Raw genomic sequence first — 19,142 nt, forward strand, 5'->3', positions numbered from 1 at the left:
AGCGACCGCATCACTGCAGACGCTGCACCGATCCGCCTGTCAATCTCACGCTCCATCCTTCCCTCACTCGTGAACAAGACCCCGAGATACTTGAACTCCTCCACTTGGGGCAGAGACTCACCACCCACCCGGAGAGAGCAAACCACCTTTTTTCTGGTCAAGAACCATGGCCTCGGATTTAGAGGAGCTGATTCTCATCCCAGCCACTTCACACTCGGCTGCAAACTGCCTCACTACACTCGTAGTTGAAATTCTTAATATACAACTTGGCTCCAAATTCAGTCCTATAACTGCGAGCCTTGATGAGCTTCATTTGACTGGACCCAAACGCTATGGGTGACGTCACAATCCCTTAGTCCACTTCTTTATACAGTCTCTCGGCTTACCACAATGTAAGCTACTTCTTTGCGCTATCTATGTATTTTTTTTTTATTATTTGTTATAATAATTTGTTGTTAATTAATTTCATCATTGTAAATCACTTTGAATAACCCTTCATGGCACTCACGATGATCAAATAGACCTAAGACTTGCTTTAAACTCATGTCCTCCATTTGTTTTGTCCTCTCATGATTGAAAGATAAGATTCAAAAGACCTCTAAAACAACTACTTTAGCCATCTAGCATAATGAAATACTTAGAAATGTACTCAGCCGACTGTAAACTTAAGGAAGTAAGTTCTTAAGTGTGAGCCCGGTTGACTGTCTGGAGTAGTGTGTAGCCTGAAAGAAGGTTGTCCTCCTGTGGGCTGGATGTAGTTGCTTCACCTGACTGCATGAGCGCTCTGCTGGGCTCTGATGCATAGGCCACACTCTGGAGCTGTCTTCCATCACGCACTGAGGCTGAGAGGGTCTGCTGTCAGAGCGATGGCTGGAGACCTTCCTCTATATTTTGTGATAGTATATAAAAAGGACTTGGTGTAATGCTACTATGATTATCTTGTGAAGTGACTAAAAGAGAATAGGTTTTTGATTCATTGACGCAACACTGTCTCAGGTAGAAGAATGGTTGTCGTATAGCTGGGTTGTAGATGACATTCTGTAGGCCAATAATAGTCAATACAGACGGAGGGAAGTTAAAATGAATAATGCAGGTTTCTGTTGTCATATGGGGAGTTCTATGGTATAATCCATAATTGAATGGTTAAGTTCGACATTTGTCAATTTAGCTTTTGGATTTTTCATGGCCAAATACAATGTAATCAATAGGGAAAACTGTGTCTTGCCCCCATCATCACATCATAACATTTGAAATCCAGTAATAAATTGAAAGTACGTATGGCCTGGTTTGTGCATAATGTTCTGCTTTGGGTTAACACACCTAGCTTAAATGTATTGTGTGAGCGATTGATGATGTTAGATAGGACATTTTCAGCCATGTCTCTTGTAAATCTACCCCAGGGCAGCTGTGGCTACAGAAGAAGCTTACAAGTTTATGGAGAGTGGATGAGACATGGGTAAATATCACATTAACTTAAGCAGCGTAACTTTTTTATGCAATTATGGACTAGTTTTCAGGTAGAATACTTTTATTCAAACTTGAGTAATATTTTGATACCAACAGTAGTCTTACTTGAGTAGGCCTGTCACGATAACACATTTTGAAGTGTGATATGTTTTGAACAATAAGTCGATATAGTATTTATCGTTACAGGCCTGTACTTGAGTAAAAGTTTTAGTAAGTCAAGTGACAATAGCTTTACAATAGTTTTTCACTCTTCAGTATTCAGATATGGTTTACTTTTTCCTATGTTTGTTTGTGGGAAAGTCTTTGAAAGTATGACATTTTGTGCATTATTTAATGTTTTGTTCTTCCAATTACATTAACTTCAAATTATAAATCTAATGTTATGTCCAGACAGGTACAGTTCAAGTTAGTCTTTCTTCAGTAGTAGTTTCCCTAAGTACTTTTTAACTCTTACTTCAGTTGAATGTCTCGGATCCCTTTTTTCTACTTGAGTAATACCACGCTGAAGTAATTTTAATATATTGTGGGCAACATTCCAGATACTAACGTGAAACCTTTTCTTATTAATTTATCTGTTAATAAGAAATTTCCAACCTTTTTTCTTAACCAGTGATTCTAGCAAGTAAAGTGTCTTGCCCAGGGACACAACTTTAGTATGGCTTATAAGATACCTGAACCAGCAAAACCCATGTTGCTGGACAGATACTCAACCAAATCGACCACTATCACGTCCACACCATATAAATAGACTTAGTACTACGCAGTATCTTAGTCTGAGCATATGACATTATGTGTTAGCCACTGTTCTTTTAATTGCAGCTATAAAACACAGGCCTAAAAGCCCAACATAAAACTAATAATAAAACAGTCAACTCTGAGCCTGTTAGAGCATCGTCTGCACCTTTGATTTGCGGTAATCTCCTGTAAATAGTGCCAGAGTCACGGACACAGACAAAGAGAGAAAGATTGAAAGAGGGATGGATGGAGGGATGGAGGAAGGCCGTTTAAATTGAGTTTGCAGTGGACTTCCTCAGACAGGAGTGTATAAACAATGGGACAAGTTTGAGGAACGTTAATTATGCGTTACACCAAAAATATTGTTTTCAGTGCTTATGCCATGAGGACTTTTTAACATAAGCTGCAAGTATAAGAAGAAACTGTATTTGTGAAGAGTAGTTTTTAAAGGACAATATACAAACTCAGTAGTGGGTGAGGGACATTAGATATTGATCTTTGCATTTTAGTGATTTTATTTCACGTGTGATAGTGGCTCAGTTGGTAGGTTTTCAGATCCACTGGTCCACAGGTTGGTGGTTCGAACTGGCAGTGAAATTCCAGCTCCCACAGATGAATGCTGTTGTTGTGTCCTTGAGCAAAACGCCCCCAGTGTCTGTGCACATTGGCGTGTGAATGGGTGAGTGGTTCCTTGATGTAAAGAACTTTGATTGCCTTGAAGGTGGAACAGTGCTATATAAAATTATGACAATTTACCATATTTACTTTTTAAGAAATTTTTTTTTTTTTTTTTGGTTTGTCCACATGTTCTGCAGACAATAGAGTGTTTTTTTTCTTTTTTTTTTTAATTGAAAAACTTGCATTCTTACTGTGAGCAGGATAACCTCTCCACAGATCGTACCAGTAACTTGACCTGGTGGCTTCATCTACTTGTCATATCTTAGAAAAGTTACATAGTGAACCTACAACTTCCCAGATACATTTCTATGTTCTTTTCTTCTATTTATGTGACTTAGGTTTATTGAATATTTTATAGTAATTAAAAAATGCTCCTTTATTTATTTATTTATTTTCTAAACACTAACCAAATTAAAAGCTATGTAATGTTAGACCAACTAATATTTCCGTATAAAACTCAGGAGCCTAAATAGTTCTCAGTATTGTTCATTTCAGTTGACATGGCCTATATAAAAACCTATACTGTACATGTTATTATTTGACCTAAACTCAAGTAAACACATCGAGGGAACACACAGAACAAGCTTGTACTACCGACTCCCTTAGACAGTAAATATTCATAAGCTAGCCTCACCTATTAGCATTTAAGGAAGAAAAATGTCCGTCGTGAACCTAGCGATGCAGTCTCTATATGGCCATTTAAAAGCACATTGACTCAAATACTAGCATTGTAGCGCTATTTAAATCCATTCCCACTGATAGCTTTATATGCATTTATTTCGACACTTGTGATTTTTAGTTATGCTATGTCCGAGTGCTATACGGAGTCAGCAGAGATGGGTTTTCGAATGCTAGGTTTGCTTTAGCGGGGCCTACATGGACCTTTTCCACTTTATATGTTAATTTGGGAGATTGTTTACCGTTGCCTGTGCACGCGTAAACAATGTGGGGTGGGGGGATAAGGTATGTGCGTGACGAGAAGGGGGGGGGGTCTCGTCTCCGCGGCGACGTGAGACGAAGACACAAGAGGACATCGCAGACTCGTCCCGCCTTCCCGTTGTATATCTGTCCGTTTGGATGAGCAGGTGGGAGTAATGAGGAATGACAATGCGGAGATGGAGGTTTTAAAGGAAGAATGGAGCCTCTAGTGGTTGAAAAATTTAAACAAATAGTTATGCAAAATTTGTAAATAATCTAGGATAAGAAATAAAAAAAGAAAAGAAAAAAAAAACATCTGCAAATGGGTGAACACTTTTTTTTTTTTTTTTTTTTTAACGCACATAGTGATATTTCGGTACTAGTGAGATTAATTTTATCGTACATGCACGTTTGAGTAGTACTTGAACCGAAACCAAGACGTTTACAGGCACATTTGAACACAATTCTGCTTGAAATGGAGGGGCAGTAGCTTGAAAGGAAGAGCATCTGACATAAACTCAACACAATTACCGTAGTACTGACGGATAACCAGTGAGTTTTGTGGCAAGTATTGATTATCAATCCCATACCGATTCCAATACGTTTTGTATTAAAATGCATTGAAACTCCTTTACTAAGAAGGATAGGGTATTACGCAAAATCAACTTAATGGAGCTTTTTACATTATTTTAGCTTTTTCTCATCAAAAACATGCCTGAAGGTGTTTTAGATGTCATCCATGAATGTTTGAATAATCTAGCGATCTCTGCAGGGCCCTATTCGAACCCTCCTGATAGTTAACAATTTAATTCTGTCCAAAGTTTAGCGCACAAGCCTACATCATCTACAACAACTTCACAAACCTGATACTATGTGCAGTAGTTTCATTAGCGGGATGCACAACGATTGTCTTAAGTAAGCATTTTAATATATTGTTTTCTGCAAATATATTTCAAACAATAAAAGGTAACATGGTGATCTAAATATGTTATGTTTTAATATCATTTAAAAGGGGGTGGTATTTAAGTATTTTGTCTTGGCATCATCTTAGCTCAACTCAAGCTAGTTTTAATATATAAGTATCAATAGTTTTTTACGCAATACTTTTCCATACCTCAATATTTAGTATCAATCCAACCCTCACTAACCACTGTTGTAAGTCTTTTTTTAATGTGCCAGTCTTTTTATGAGCACTCCATTCACGTTACAACACACAACAAAGCCCCTTTTGCCCAAGACATCGCAATAATTATAATCCTAAAAAAATGGGGATTGGTACAGTCACGGTGGTGGAAATAATCCCTGCCCTCTGAAAACACACTTCTAACAGTGGCATTTACACAGCAGCAGCACCAACGCTTTGATAAATGTTTTCTTTTAAACTTCGTAGTATTGCTTCAGTCATATCTACACAAACCACATCAGAACTGTCCTACGCTCCATAAAAAGTCACATGTGTGCAAGGGAGCCGTAAAATCACCAAAATGACATCTAAATATAAAAGAGGAGTAAATGTGAGATAGAGGAGAGCAGAGATATACTTAACAAGAGGAGTGTTACTGCTAAACATCACATTTAGATAATAGTTAATTGGGCATTCACACTAGTTTTACATTGCTACACCGTATAGATCAAACACAATTATACCTGGTATTATCTGCACGTTACCACAAAAAAAAAATCTTTTTTTAGCTTTCTATGATGTTATAATGTTGTTTCCTCATCATGTTTTATGCCTGAAGAGGTCTTAAATGTCATCCATGCATGTTTGAGTAATTTAGTGATCTCTCCTGAGCACTATTCGAACCTTCCTTATGGTTAGTTGTAAGATTCTGTCCAATGCTCCGTCCACAACCCGACTTCACCCATGCTCCCACGTGAAAATTGTCCAGAAATATGCAAAAGCTGGATACAAAATTGTCAAAGCTGATGCGATGTGCAGTAGTTTAATTAGCAGGATGTGCGCTGATTGTGTTGTGCTAGCACTCTGAAGGGGGGAGCAAAACATGAAAGTGAAACTTATAAAACATGTTAATAGATTTATTTTGGCAAATATAGCATTTTCAATACAAAAGGTAATAATAATAATAATAATAGTAATATCTAAATATGTTATGTGTGAGCAGTTAGAAGTAGAAGTAAAAGAAGTAAAATACCCTCTTTAAATGTTTAATTTATCCACAAATGTAGCTATCCTTTTGGCAACACGCTATGCTAAACTATAATACACTTTTAAAGTGTAGCTTTAGCATTCAGAGATAAACATTCGCAAAAAGGACAATTTTCAAGAGCAAAAAGTATTAACAAAAAACTCTGAGGGCGCTTCAAATGTGACATCCAAGTCTCAAGGAGGCTCGTGTTTAGAGTCATGGTCCTTTTAAGAGCCAACAATTCCACATAAACATGAATTTAAAAGAGTTTTTTTTATCTGCTGTTTCCAGAGTTCATAAAGTTGAAGGTATCTCAGAGAAGGTAAGCAAGTTTCAAGGGGACTGTGCTGGAGAAGGAGAAGCATTGATGTAAAGTTTGAGATGTTTTTGTTGCAAGTTCAAATCAAGGATGAGCCCCCGGTTTGTTATGTATATGGAGTGACATGGGGTCATACATAAAAATGCTTGTGTAAGGAATTATAAAATCAAAATAAGCTAAATAAAATGGTGAATGAGTACAATCGCACAGTGTGTAGTGCAAGGAAATTGATTAATAACCACCCCCAAACAAAGATGGAGATGGAAGGTAGTCAGAAAGTGTTTTACCCTAAGACACAGTGGCAACATGAAATGTAATTCAAGTTTGAAATAAATCTAAAAGTCTAAAAAACTGAATTACTGCAGACTTTATGCCAAAAATCATATTACATTTATAAAGCACTTTCCCATACACTTTACAATTTCATGCTCTGAGCCAGACTGACGTAAGTGAGGCTGCTAATCTTCACCATCAGCCACTCCGACCACCACCAACACTCACACACAACACGTTCTATCTTGTCAAGGTGTGTCTTGCCAAAGGACACAACAACAGTTTGCACTAGACAATACAAAACACCAAAATATGCCTTGTCCCAGTAAATGGTTGTATTTTTATATAGCGCTTTTCCACCTTCCAGGCACACAAAGCGCTTTACATCAAGGAACCGCTCGTCCATTCACACGCACATTAATAGGCCAGTGTACACAGACACTGGGGGCGAGGTGGGTTAAGTGTCTTGCCCAAGGACACAATGACAGCATTCATCTGTCTGTGAGAGCTGGAATCGTGCCGCCAACCTTTGGGTCAGTGGATCTGCCCGCTCAACCAATGATGTTTATGTCGAGAGTGGGATTTGAACCGCCAACCTTTGGCTCAGATCACAGATATATTGTATAACAGCTGTTGAGGCAGGTCTATATCAGCTTATCGTTCAATAAATGATACATGGAACAATATCTTTTGGGCGTCAGTATTTATTGCATGTACTTTTTCTTCACAGTGGTTGGGAGATTCTTGTTTTTTTATGCTAAAACTAGTTTATTGGGATTATCCTGCTTTGTTGTTGTGTCAGTGGCATAAAGTAGTTTCAATACTATCATTTATCACAATATTTCTCTGTAGCGATATATCGTACTTCACAAACTGTTATCTTAACGGGTCAGAGGGTTGCCTCCGTGATGATCTAGCCACCTTGATCAGCGCCCCCCTCAGGAAAAAGGCTGTACTGACACGGTCTGGCAAAAAAATAATTAACAAAAGAAACAAAGGGGTAACTGAAGGAGAGGGAAGGAAGAAGAAAAGGTGTATATAAAATTTTGCTTTTTTTGTTTCATTTAGCTACCCATACATATGCACGCACACACACACACATTTATTGTCCCATCACCCCCTTCAAACCTCGATGTATGTACTCCCTATGTCTTTTATTGTTTGTATTGTCTCCAATATCGACATTTTTAAAACGTTACCATCATAGGTCTACTTTAAGGTCAAAATAAATAAGGTCATAATAAATAAGTGACCTAAAGAGCTGCTTATACAATGTATCTGTACTGAGGCAAGACACATTTTGCTCAAATACGTATAAGGGGAAAAATCCAGTACAGGCCTTTTAAAATATTACCCAAATTTGACCTCAAACAAGAAAGAAGTTGAGAAATCATAACATATTACTATTCGCAACATATCCAAGATTTTTTTCTTTTTTTTTGACAACTTCGAAACTGCTCAGACACACCCTTCTGTTCTTTGTCAAAACTTGGGATAAAAACCAGGTGTGAACTGCGAAAAATTCTGCTTTCTCTCTGCATCTCCAAAAAAAAAAAAAAAAACAACAAAAAAAAAACCTGCCTTAGAACAGTATTTCTGCCACGGCCCTGCATTCCTCCTAGTTTCATGTTCTTGTTTATCCAGATCATTGCGCTATTTCATTGGACCCCTTATCTCTGGCACCATACATCATTTTGACTAGGTCTTCCTGTTTTGGCACCGCTTTGGGAGTGAAGGGGAGAGGAGGGAGACAGTGGACCATATATTAATGTTAACAGGTCAAATGAAGTTAGGGAAGATATACAAAAGTTTGAATTTACAAGCTGCGTCTTCTGAAAAGCCAGATAGGGAGCACATGCTGAGTGTATCATCGCAATGGCACAAACAAAAGGCATATGGCACTGAACTATGAAATCCACTGTGAGTTATACAGTGTGAAAGACCATAAAGGTGCATTGCCTAACGTTTCCGATGGAGGGAATGCCGGCTGCTTGTTTCAAGGCAGATGAAACTGATTTGCTTGGAATCTTGCAGTATGGAATTAAACATACGTAACTCCACAGAGAACAAAAGGTGGCGCTACCAGGCCAAGCTTTACAGGGCAGATTAGTGAAGAGACAACCCTGCTCAAAGTAAGAATGGTTTTCAAGTTGTTGATTGGCACCAGTAAATTGCATAAAGTGTGCTGCTCATGGACAAAACAAAAGCATGCCTCGGTTATGGCTTTGGTTGGATGGATGAACGCGCCACCTACTAAGCTAACGTCGCCCTATTTTTTTCCTTGATTCGTCTTGGGTGAGTTCACTCCTAGTTTGGTCCTGTTCTAGTCCAATTGGCTCTGTGCACAACAGCGTCTGGCAAGTGTTAGCGTCACTACTTCCTGTCCAACTGTGTCTCTATGAGGTTCTTGCAGAGTCACGGTTAAATGAATAAATATTTAAAGATAAGACAGTGGACAGTGAGCAGAGGCCACGTTTGGTTTTAGAAAAGCAGGGGTCCGGACTTTTTACAGTGGTGGATGAAGTACTCAATTTCATTACTTAAGTAAAAGTACAGATAGAGAGGCAAAAAGTTACTCAAGTAAAAATAAAGGTATGGCATGAAAAGATCTACTTAAGTAAAAGTGTTTAAGTATCTGTTTAAAAATGTACTTTAAGAGTAAGAGTATAAAGTACAAGTATGTGCTTAAGTGCTAAATGCAGTGATATTGATTCAAAAATTATAGTTTGGTCGACAGTAAAAATACAAATAAATGTCTTAATATTTCTCATTAATTTTTATGTTTTTGTTTTTTTTTCTTTGCTCAAAGCCAAAGCTTGAGCTCTAAACCTTCAGTCATGTTTCCACAGTCATGACAAAAATAACACCTTCAAATGACATGAAAAGTACTTTATACTTTTCAGTCCAGTTCAAAAATGTAGTGGAGCAGAAGTTACTTTACTACTTGTACTTCATTACCTTCCACCACTGCTATAATATTTAAATTCAAATTAAAATGAATACTACAAACATCCGCCGAGTTGCCTCTACCCCGACCTCGACCCAGCTCAAATGAAATGACACACTGGCTGCTTTGCCATTTCGTTTGTGAATAACTTAGATTTCTGCAGTGAAAAAGAACCGAGAATGGAAAAGTGTGGAATAAAAGATTTCCGAGCAAAGAAAATCACACAGTTAGTTTCCACTGGGCGAGAGGGAGTGTGAATGACAATGATTGTAAAAGGCATCCGCTCTGAAACTGAGTCTAAGTGCAGGGGGAGCTGTGGAGAAACGTGCCCACGGACAGGTGCCTTCCCCGGGGAACAGAGCGAATAATCCAGGGTTAGTTCCAGAGGTGAGGTTTTCACAGAGCTCTACAATACATATGCAACACTGATGCATAAACCAATGACAAACTACACCGCAAAAGTGTAATACTTAGCCTTATTTACAATGACTCAAATTCCAAATATTAGTTGGGATTTGATGTTGTTCATGCTGATCCTTCCTTCAGGGAGAACAGCTAATATGTACACGCGAAAGTATAAAATATGGAACGGGAACCCAAGATGGCGCCATATTGTTTTCAATATGTACCTATGGATCAGCCACTAGCCTACTGGGCACAGAGGGGGAAGGTCTTATCCAATGAACAGCTCATCATTTTGGCAAAAGCCCCTGGCATCATTTCAAAATTGCTGCCCGTTTGAGTGAATGGGTGAACGAGTGTAGCCCAAGCCCCGAGGCCTAAACATGGCCGCTCATTCAAGTCAATGAGTCGTGCTCAATGGCGCATGTCTCGAGTTTAGGATTTAGCAGCTAGGTACATCTGGTTTTGCCCTGCCCTTCGACCATGTGCAGTTGAACTACCCTCCATGAAACTCTGCGTGACGAGAATGAGTGGAACGGCCACAAAGGATGCAAGGGAATAATAAATAAATAATAAATTATAATGTTTATGCTTCCAGGAGTTTCTGAATCATGTTCCAAACGCAGCTTGTTCGTGACAGTTTGGCTAATTTGCATCGCGCACGTGCTTGTTCATGTCGTACCACATATTATTTGTGATTATTTATGTTTTGATTTGTGTGATTTTAATCTTTCTTATTCTGTAAAGCACTTTGAATTACTTTGTGTGCAAATTGTGCTATTCAAATAAACTTGCTTTGCCACAACCAAAAAAATAGGTTAAAAAAAATAAACACAAGATTTGACCTTTGTGAAGCTGTAGGTGCCCCGTGAGCTGAACACGAGCAGGTTTACATGATTACATTGCGCTCTATAAGAATAATCCTTTTTCGGCAGGAGGGATTTTTTCGTTGTAGTACCAATGAGTGAACACTAATCCAACTCAAGACTGCTCTAAGCTAGCAATGTAGCCTTTAGATACATCCGGAGACCATGCAGTGCCCGACCATGATCTCATGTACCATGTGACCCCTCTGACCAATCAGAACAGGAATGGCTAGAGAAGAGCACAGCACGACGAAGCTAAAGGTTTGCAGTTATTAAGATGACTGAAAGATTTTGCACTGAGGAAAACGTATGACCAATAAAACTGTCAAGCACAAGCAGTTTGTGTTTACATTGCGCTCTATGTAAAAATACCTTGTGGGCAGCAGAAGCTAGTAATATGCTACGCTATCCAAATATATTAATAGATCCATGGGCCCAACCATGAGCACAGTGTAGCTTCACCTAAGTCCCACATTTAGGGCTAGCATAGTAGAGACTGTATGTTTGTGAGGTATGAATTATTCAGCATAACCTCAGGCACTGGATGACATGCTAACGTCACAGATGTGGAGAGCGAGGGGGGTAAAAAGAGAGGGAGGGGAGAGGAAGAGCCAAAGAAAGAGAAGGGGAGAAAAGGGAAAGAGAGAGGACTAAGAATAGTGGTGAGAGAAGGATAGAGAGAATAAAGGTCAGCTTGAGAGAGAGAGAGAGAGAAAAGGATAGAGAGAATGAGAGAGTGAGAAAGACTAGAACCACTTCCCAAACCAGTGAAATCACATGACCAACAGCCAACGCTAACCTGCTACATGTTAATGCTAACCTGCTCCAAGCTAACACGAATCTGCTCAGTGCAGATGGAGCAGATTTGTGTTAGCTAATGCTAACCTGCTACATGATAATGCTAATTTGTCCCATGCTAACGCTAACCTGCTCCATTCATAATAAATGAAATGGAGGAGAGGCAGAGGGACCGGAGCGTCTCTGGGGACAGGACATAAAAATATGACACGGCAAATGAATGAATAAAACCAGTACACTCATGGCCATAGAGATGTGTTTCTGTGGTAACCAGGTACAGTACAGCCAATCAGAAAGCAGAACACTGAAGCATATGTTAAGTGTATGACGGTCGTAACAGTTTGAGATAATGGCACAGCTATAAATACATGTAAGAAAAAGTCGGAACCGGAAAAATATTGTGCTACTTTAACTCATTATTTTGATTTTGTCTTTTTTATTTATTTTTAACTTTTCAAACTGAATGCACAAAAATATTCTTAAATATAGACCTGTATCATAAATAAGACTCTTAAGAAAATTAACAAAAAAAAGAAAGAAAGAAAAAATGGGGGCAAGGCGGGTTAAATGTCTTGCCCAAGGACACAACAGCATTCATCTGCATGAGCTGGAATCGCACTGCCGACGTTTGGGTCAATAGATCAGCCCCCAAACCAATGTTTATGTCAAGAACGAGATTCAAACCGCCAACCATCAGATCAATAGACAAACACTAGTAACTGAGGTACTGTCACCAAAAATATTGCTTTGTCCTTGGGAATCCAACTCAGAACCTTCTGGTAGGGATGCAGGAATACTGACCACCACATTAGACTGTTCTTCAGAATATAAGAAAACAAGACTAAGAAAACACAACCCCAAACTGACATGCTTTTTTTTCTTTTCTTTTTTTCTTGTTTGTTTGTTTGTTCATATTTAGTTATTGGCTAGTTATTTGCTTTTTATATTTAGTCATTTGCTTTTTCAGTCATTTTTTTTTAATAAACCTGTTGAAATTCTTGTAGAGATTTATTTTTTATTTATTATATCTATTTTAATGAAAAAGGTAAAAATTATATCATAAAAATATACCAACTATAGTTTATTTGATATATTTTGCACTTTTTACTCTCACTCTTTATTCTTCAGCCATCTCTTCTCTGCTTAACCTCTGGTCCCCAAAGACTCGGGGCCTCTGACAGGCATGATGAGGCTGCCCCTTCACATTTTTATTTTATATATATATTTTTATAGAGTCTGTTTCTGCAGACGGAGGGTGCAAGGGTCCCTTGGGTGCTCCAGGCTGGAGGGGGAGAGCTCTGGAGACTTTTAACTCTGCTCCCGGTTCATCCATTATTTAACACTCCGAGGAAGGAGAAAGAGGAGCCGGGCCAAACATACTGAACTACTGAGGGTGGTTGAAATAACTTGTAGAATTCCAGGTAGAAGAAACATCAAGGAACTATTTTTATTAGGTTTTTTATGCATTTTGATACCTTTCAGCTGCTGTCATCAATATTGCGACGCTAACTGGAGGCACTGCTTTGTCTGAGATTCTGTTACTGAAGTTAGACTTTATCTGAGGTTTGTTTTAACACAATTTGAGCAGAAAGAACAGTTAGCTGGAACTACAACAGGTGAGCTGATTTACACTGTTAAACAAGTCCCTCTAAAATAACATTACAGTCACGAGCAAGCTAGCAGCAGCAGCTTTTCATGAACTACATGCAACCCTGAATGCTCATATTGATCTCAGGTTTCTGAAAATGTGCTGTAGTACCCCCTCTACAAGTACCAATAGGATGGGATTGTGTACAAATAAATGGAAGTCAACAGTACAGTGTAAATCCATCTCATGTTTATGCGGTTCTGCAAATTGTAAAATACACACTTATAGGCTATGTAATTAATTATATTATATTATTATTGCGTACATATTGGTTAAATAATGACGATTATTTAATTAATTTCAAATATTTGTAAAAAATAAATAAAAAAAATAAAATAAAATAAAAACTACAGTACAGAATATGGCAAAACATATTGACATGTGCCAGTATTTTATTTTTTTTATTTTGTTATTTTTTATGTGTTTTATGACCATGAGTTAGCCTGTAGCTAATATAATAAACATATTTTATTGTATTGTAAATTGATTTTATTGTATTTATTATTTTACTATTTCATTATTGTATTATATAGGGAAAAAAAAAAATCTATTGGAATTACATTTTCAGACCGAGAATTAGAATTTACTCTTTTACCGTTTGACACCAGTCTTAGCCACACATTTTCATCACTGCCAGCTAAAACCATTGCCTATGACAGTGGCATGGTATGTTGAGCATTAGCCCACCGACCAAAGGGTAACCGGTTCGCACTTGACTCACCATTCCCCCTGGTCTGGTATGTCGTGGATCCACTCCCCTGGGCTTTCTCCGATGAAGCCCATGTCATCGTGCGAGCTGGAAGATGATTGGTCGGACAGGTGGGGCGGGATCAGCGGCGGCCTATCGTCTTCTATCATCACGATGTCGTCCTGGGGCATGTTGACGGTTGGGGAGAGCTGGTAGTTTGCTGTGAGGATATAAGGAGAGAGTTACTGTGTAAACTCAATTTCATTTCTGACTTAATATAATCGTGTCTGAAGAAGACATAAGACATATAAGACGTAAACTATAACATAAGCATTTTGGTCATTGTACACTACATTATTGATCTACAGCTTAAAGGTCCTATATTATGCAAAATTGAATTGTTAGAATGATGCTACCTCCTCAAAAACAGACCTGGAGTTGTGTTTTGTTTCATTCACACACTTTATTTCGCTCTCTACATCTCCAAAGCTCAAAATGCTCTGTTCCACCTTGTGATGTCATAGTTTTCAGGTTCACTGCTAATTTTCTACCTTTTTTCAGTAGAGCTGGGCAATTCTAGAGGTGAAAATATCTAAATGATTCTAGTGAATGTGTATGAAGTTTAAATACAAAGTGGCACTTCCTGAATTGGCAGGTGACATCACAAGGTGTTTTCTGTTTGAGAGAAGAACGCTGCTTAGATTTGTGAGTTAAACAAAACACAGCTCCGGGTATGTCTTTGATAAGGACACAACATTATAACATGGACAGAGTATTATGGGCCCTTTAATTTTATGAACAGAACCATTCAAAGAGGAATGTCAACCAGAATATGTTCATTTGTGTGTGTGTGTGTGTGTGTGTGTGTTTTGTTATTTTCCACATGGCTACACAACAGTTTCTGAACCCTACACGTATGACTCGGAGTCTTCATTTTTCAAATAATCATAAGTACAGAGATGTGGGCGTGGATAAGGGGTAGGTGAAAACAGATTTTTCTGAGCTCTCAAAACTCAAATACAGAACAATACAGCATTACTCAAACCTGTATGAATAAATCAAACCAACATTGAGTAAGTTAATAATGAACGAACACCATTATAACTTGGTAACTTCATAAAAGTCAACTTTGTGAAAAACGACCCCTTTAAAGACGCTATATGTAACTTTTTGGTTGGAAGGTCAGATCTGTGGAGAGGCTACTCCACTCACAGTAAGAACTTTTTGTCCAAGTTATTTCTGAGCAAAAAAAAAAAAAAAAAAAAAAAAAAAAAAACAACAACCCAAAAACACCTGAAATAAATTAAATTCCCCATAGACAAAGCTAATGCCATTCTATGAAACATTCCAGGCAAGGTACTAAATTGAACTCTCCATGGAGACAAGCAGAATATGCCATAAGGTCAAAATCTAGGTCAGATCTGTGGAGAGGCGACCCCACTCACAGTAAGCATGCACGTTTTTTCCAAGTTATTTCTGAGCAACAGTAAATTAAATTCCCCATTGACAATGCTAATGCCACACTATGGAACATTCCAGGCAAAGTACTAACATCTCCGTGAAGACAAACTTCCCATCTGAAAAGTTGCATAATGCACTTTTAATATTATTGGTGATTGAAACAGGACAATAATGGAACACTTGCTTATTTGTCATTTAATGCTTTTCTTAATTAGCACTCGGAGAGCTCAACGTAGTGATAAAACCATATGAGATTTCAATATTGTTACATTTGTATTCACAGCCATTATAACACAACAGGCGTTTGCATTGTCCCTGTGGATTTGAACCTGCAATCTGCACTATCAGTATGTAGATTATGATGAATTATGCAGAGGCAAAATCACATACAAACACAGCACGCATGGTAAACATAACGTTATCCCACTTTTGTAATTACTGCGATAATCGTGTGGGCAGAGATAGTGGACAGCCTAATCGCACTCGCAAATGTTCATATCTGGATTTAGCCTGAAGGACGACTTTTTTCCCTCTTTTTTTTTCTAAATAGAGTAAATAACAAGGCTTATCAGGGCCGTGTGCAGTGCAGAATGCTGATTGAGATGCAAGCAGGCCCCAGTGGTGTGTGATTGGTTTAAACAGGCAAAGAATTTGAATAAAAGTAAATATATGCATAACATAAACGTGCAAAAATAGGACTTGCAGCTTTGGGGATACGCATTGGTGAAGCGTATTTGCCTGCTGGATGGAGTTTTGTCTGAACTGTGTGAACTTAAGAGCACTTCCTGGATTTTTCCTTTGTGTTTTGAGAAAAAAAATGAACTTGAAAATATGTAATCGTTAGGGACAGTTAAAAACCTCTCCATCTTTCCCCCAAGGACGCATGGGAAAAAGGGGACACAGTGTTCAGTATTCTGGTCGCTCTGACCCTCCCGTTGAGGACTTGGTAGAGACTCTTCTTCTCTGCTCCTTAGCTCCTCCAGAGGCAAAGTCAAGGGGGAATAAGGCGCCATCGTCCCCACCAAGGGCATAGGAGAGGGGGGCACGGCGCATCACAAGTGGACCAAGAAACACCGAGGACCCATGAGAATTATGCCCAGGCAATCAGTGTTGGCTCTATGTCATAATGTTTAAGATATCCAGACATATCCACAATGCAAATAGTAGAAATAAGGAAAAAGAAAGTGAACAATAGATTTAAAATGGGACTAAACACTTAAACTCCGCCCACAACCGCATTTCAAGAAGAGCTCCGAAACTGGGCATTACCTGGAAGACTAAAGGGGAGCGTGAGGGGGGAGGAGGGGCGGGGTCTGGAGGCGTAAGTGTGATTGGTCTAACGGGTATCTGCACTTCAATCTCCACCGCTGCAGCCAGGTGTTTATAATCAGAAATCACCTGGCTGTAATCAGGACAGTCATGTGTGATGTCATGTAGTACTTCAAATTGAAGTTTTTGAGCACAAAGTTGCAATTTGACCTATTGCACTACTGTTCTGCCCCCCTTTTCCCCATGTATTTGATCAAAATGTGTCTTGACCCAGCACAGGTATATTGTATAAGATAATCAGGACTGTTAGCATCCTAGTTGTTGTTAGCAATACCATCACAGTAAAAACTCCACTCCGCTTTGTTGTGAAAAATGTTCATAAACTCACTGTGGTAAGGTACAGCGCTTATACTTAGCTATGGATAGTAGATTATTTTGTCTATAATCAAGGTTTTGTTCTTTTTTTTTTCTTTTTTATGCAAAAATTCTGAGGTAGCATAGGGAATTTTGTACAATAGAGTCTAAATACAATTACTAGCATACTTATGTAAATATTTATGAAACTAAAAAATCCGACCCCACAGCTGTGCACTAATAGATACCAAACTCACATAAATGCTAGCTTGGCTCCCTATAGCTTTGTTTAACTTTCCATCCATTTCAGATGATTTGGCCAATGTAATGGTTTGTAAGCGATTGTGTGTAATCACTAACAGCAGACAGCCATATTTGTGCTGGCAGAGCCCCAAACATGATCTGAGAGCCATTTGAATTCAATGGAGCTGTACCAATGATGAATGCACGGTTGGCTAAGTACAAAATGAGTAGCGTTTAATCATTGCTAGAAAAATATAGTAATGGAAATAAAGTTGCAAAGAGACCAAAGCAACTGTAGCAATGATGTAAGTAGAATTAGAATGGTCTTTAATAAGAAGACTAATTGTTTAATGACCAAATAAATGCCTTTGCAGTGAAATCACGCTGAGGGGGTTCTACATCTTTGTCTATGGAGGAAGTTTCATCAGTTACCATGATACAATGTGCACAATAGCAAACACTAAGTTTTCAGACCATCTAAAATGTATTTAGCGAAGATGCAAAATGGATTTAAACAACATAGGAAAGCGTTCAGTCTTGTTTTGCCATTTCATTTTCAACAAAAAGGTGAGATCGACTAACTGAAAACTGTTGGCGAATGCTAACGTAGTTGGCTTGTGACTAATTTAATTCGAGAGGAACTTGTTTGGCAGCTCACCTGTTGTAGTTTCAACTAAATCAGCTTTTTATGGTCAGATTAGGTTAAAACAAAGCTAAGATTGTAGTTTGACTTGAGTAATAGAGCTTCAGACAGAGCAGTGCCTCTAGTTAGCATCACACCTCCACGGAATGTTGATGACATCACATGCAAAGTATTAATAGTGTTAGTGTAGCAAAAAATCTGTACAATCATAGGAAAGTGAAAGAAAATTAAACAAATTACAAAATCAGACACGTTCACGGTAATGCTAACAAAAACTAGCATGCAAATCACACATTTCCTGATCCTCGGACAATAAAATGCTTAGATGCAGACAGCACGCAGGAGACACAAATGAGGTACAGCTGCAAAATACGACTTGTATGCACTTTGCCTGAGGACCATTCCGAGCCTTGTTATATTTGGTAAATGATCCTAATAGCATTTGGAACAGCAGTGTTTTAACTCAATCAACAGTTAAAACATTAGCGGCAATGGGAGAGGTTATGTGACTCCCACCCATAGGTGAGATTCGTCAGGGTGCTCCGGTTTCACCCATGAATTTAAAGGTGCTCAATTTAACTTTTCAGGTGGAACTCACGCAACCTACTTACTCATGTACGGCATTTAGCACATGTCATACTGCATTTATTCAAATTACAGAACGTTTTATCGAGTAAAAAAAGTCATTTTATTCTGAGCATGGTCGCCTCTCCACAGATTTTACCTGTAACTTCACCCACTTGTTTCCATGAATCAGAAAAGTTATGTACAGTGGTGCCTCGCTATAACACGGTTCACCTTTGTGGTCTCGCCGTTTCCTGGATTTTTTTTGGTGCAACTTTATATGCTTTTTTACAATGTAAGAACGTGCATTGTGTTCTGCATCCTGATTGGCTAAAGGATGTGTTGTGTCTCCTGTACAGTACAGAATGTGTTCAGCCAAATTTACATAAATGTTGGATCGCAGTGTGACTCTGAAGTGCTGCATGTTTGCAAGTTTTCTCTCAAATAAAACCGACAATGTTGATGAAACGTTCTGCACCAACAAAGGCACCTGCGCCCGCATCCAAAAGGCCGAGGAAGATGCTAACCATCGCAGAAAAAGTTGGACTTCTGGACATGCTGAGGGAAGGTAGAAGTTACGCAGCTGTAGGGCGCCATTACGGAATAAATTAATCTTTGGTTCATCACAAAAAGGAAGAAAATAACATAAGGACAACAGCAGCAATAATTTTTAACAAGGATGCAAAAAGGGTTGTAACTGCAACAAGACCATCATGCAG

The 19,142-nt window shown here is 38.5% G+C and overlaps 1 protein-coding gene across 1 annotated transcript in view; it reads right to left on the minus strand.

Annotated features, from left to right (window-relative positions):
• The window catches only part of LOC117388682 (partitioning defective 3 homolog), a 513,479-nt gene that overhangs the window by 231,527 nt on the left and 262,810 nt on the right, over positions 1 to 19,142 (minus strand). Inside the window, exon 16 of the mRNA XM_033986268.2 lies at positions 13,923 to 14,109. Within this exon, the coding sequence (XP_033842159.2) occupies positions 13,923 to 14,109 (187 nt within the window). The remainder of the gene's footprint in view (positions 1 to 13,922; positions 14,110 to 19,142) is intronic.

The sequence above is a fragment of the Periophthalmus magnuspinnatus genome, chromosome 20 (genome assembly GCF_009829125.3).
Source record: "Periophthalmus magnuspinnatus isolate fPerMag1 chromosome 20, fPerMag1.2.pri, whole genome shotgun sequence".
NCBI lineage: Eukaryota > Metazoa > Chordata > Actinopteri > Gobiiformes > Gobiidae > Periophthalmus > Periophthalmus magnuspinnatus.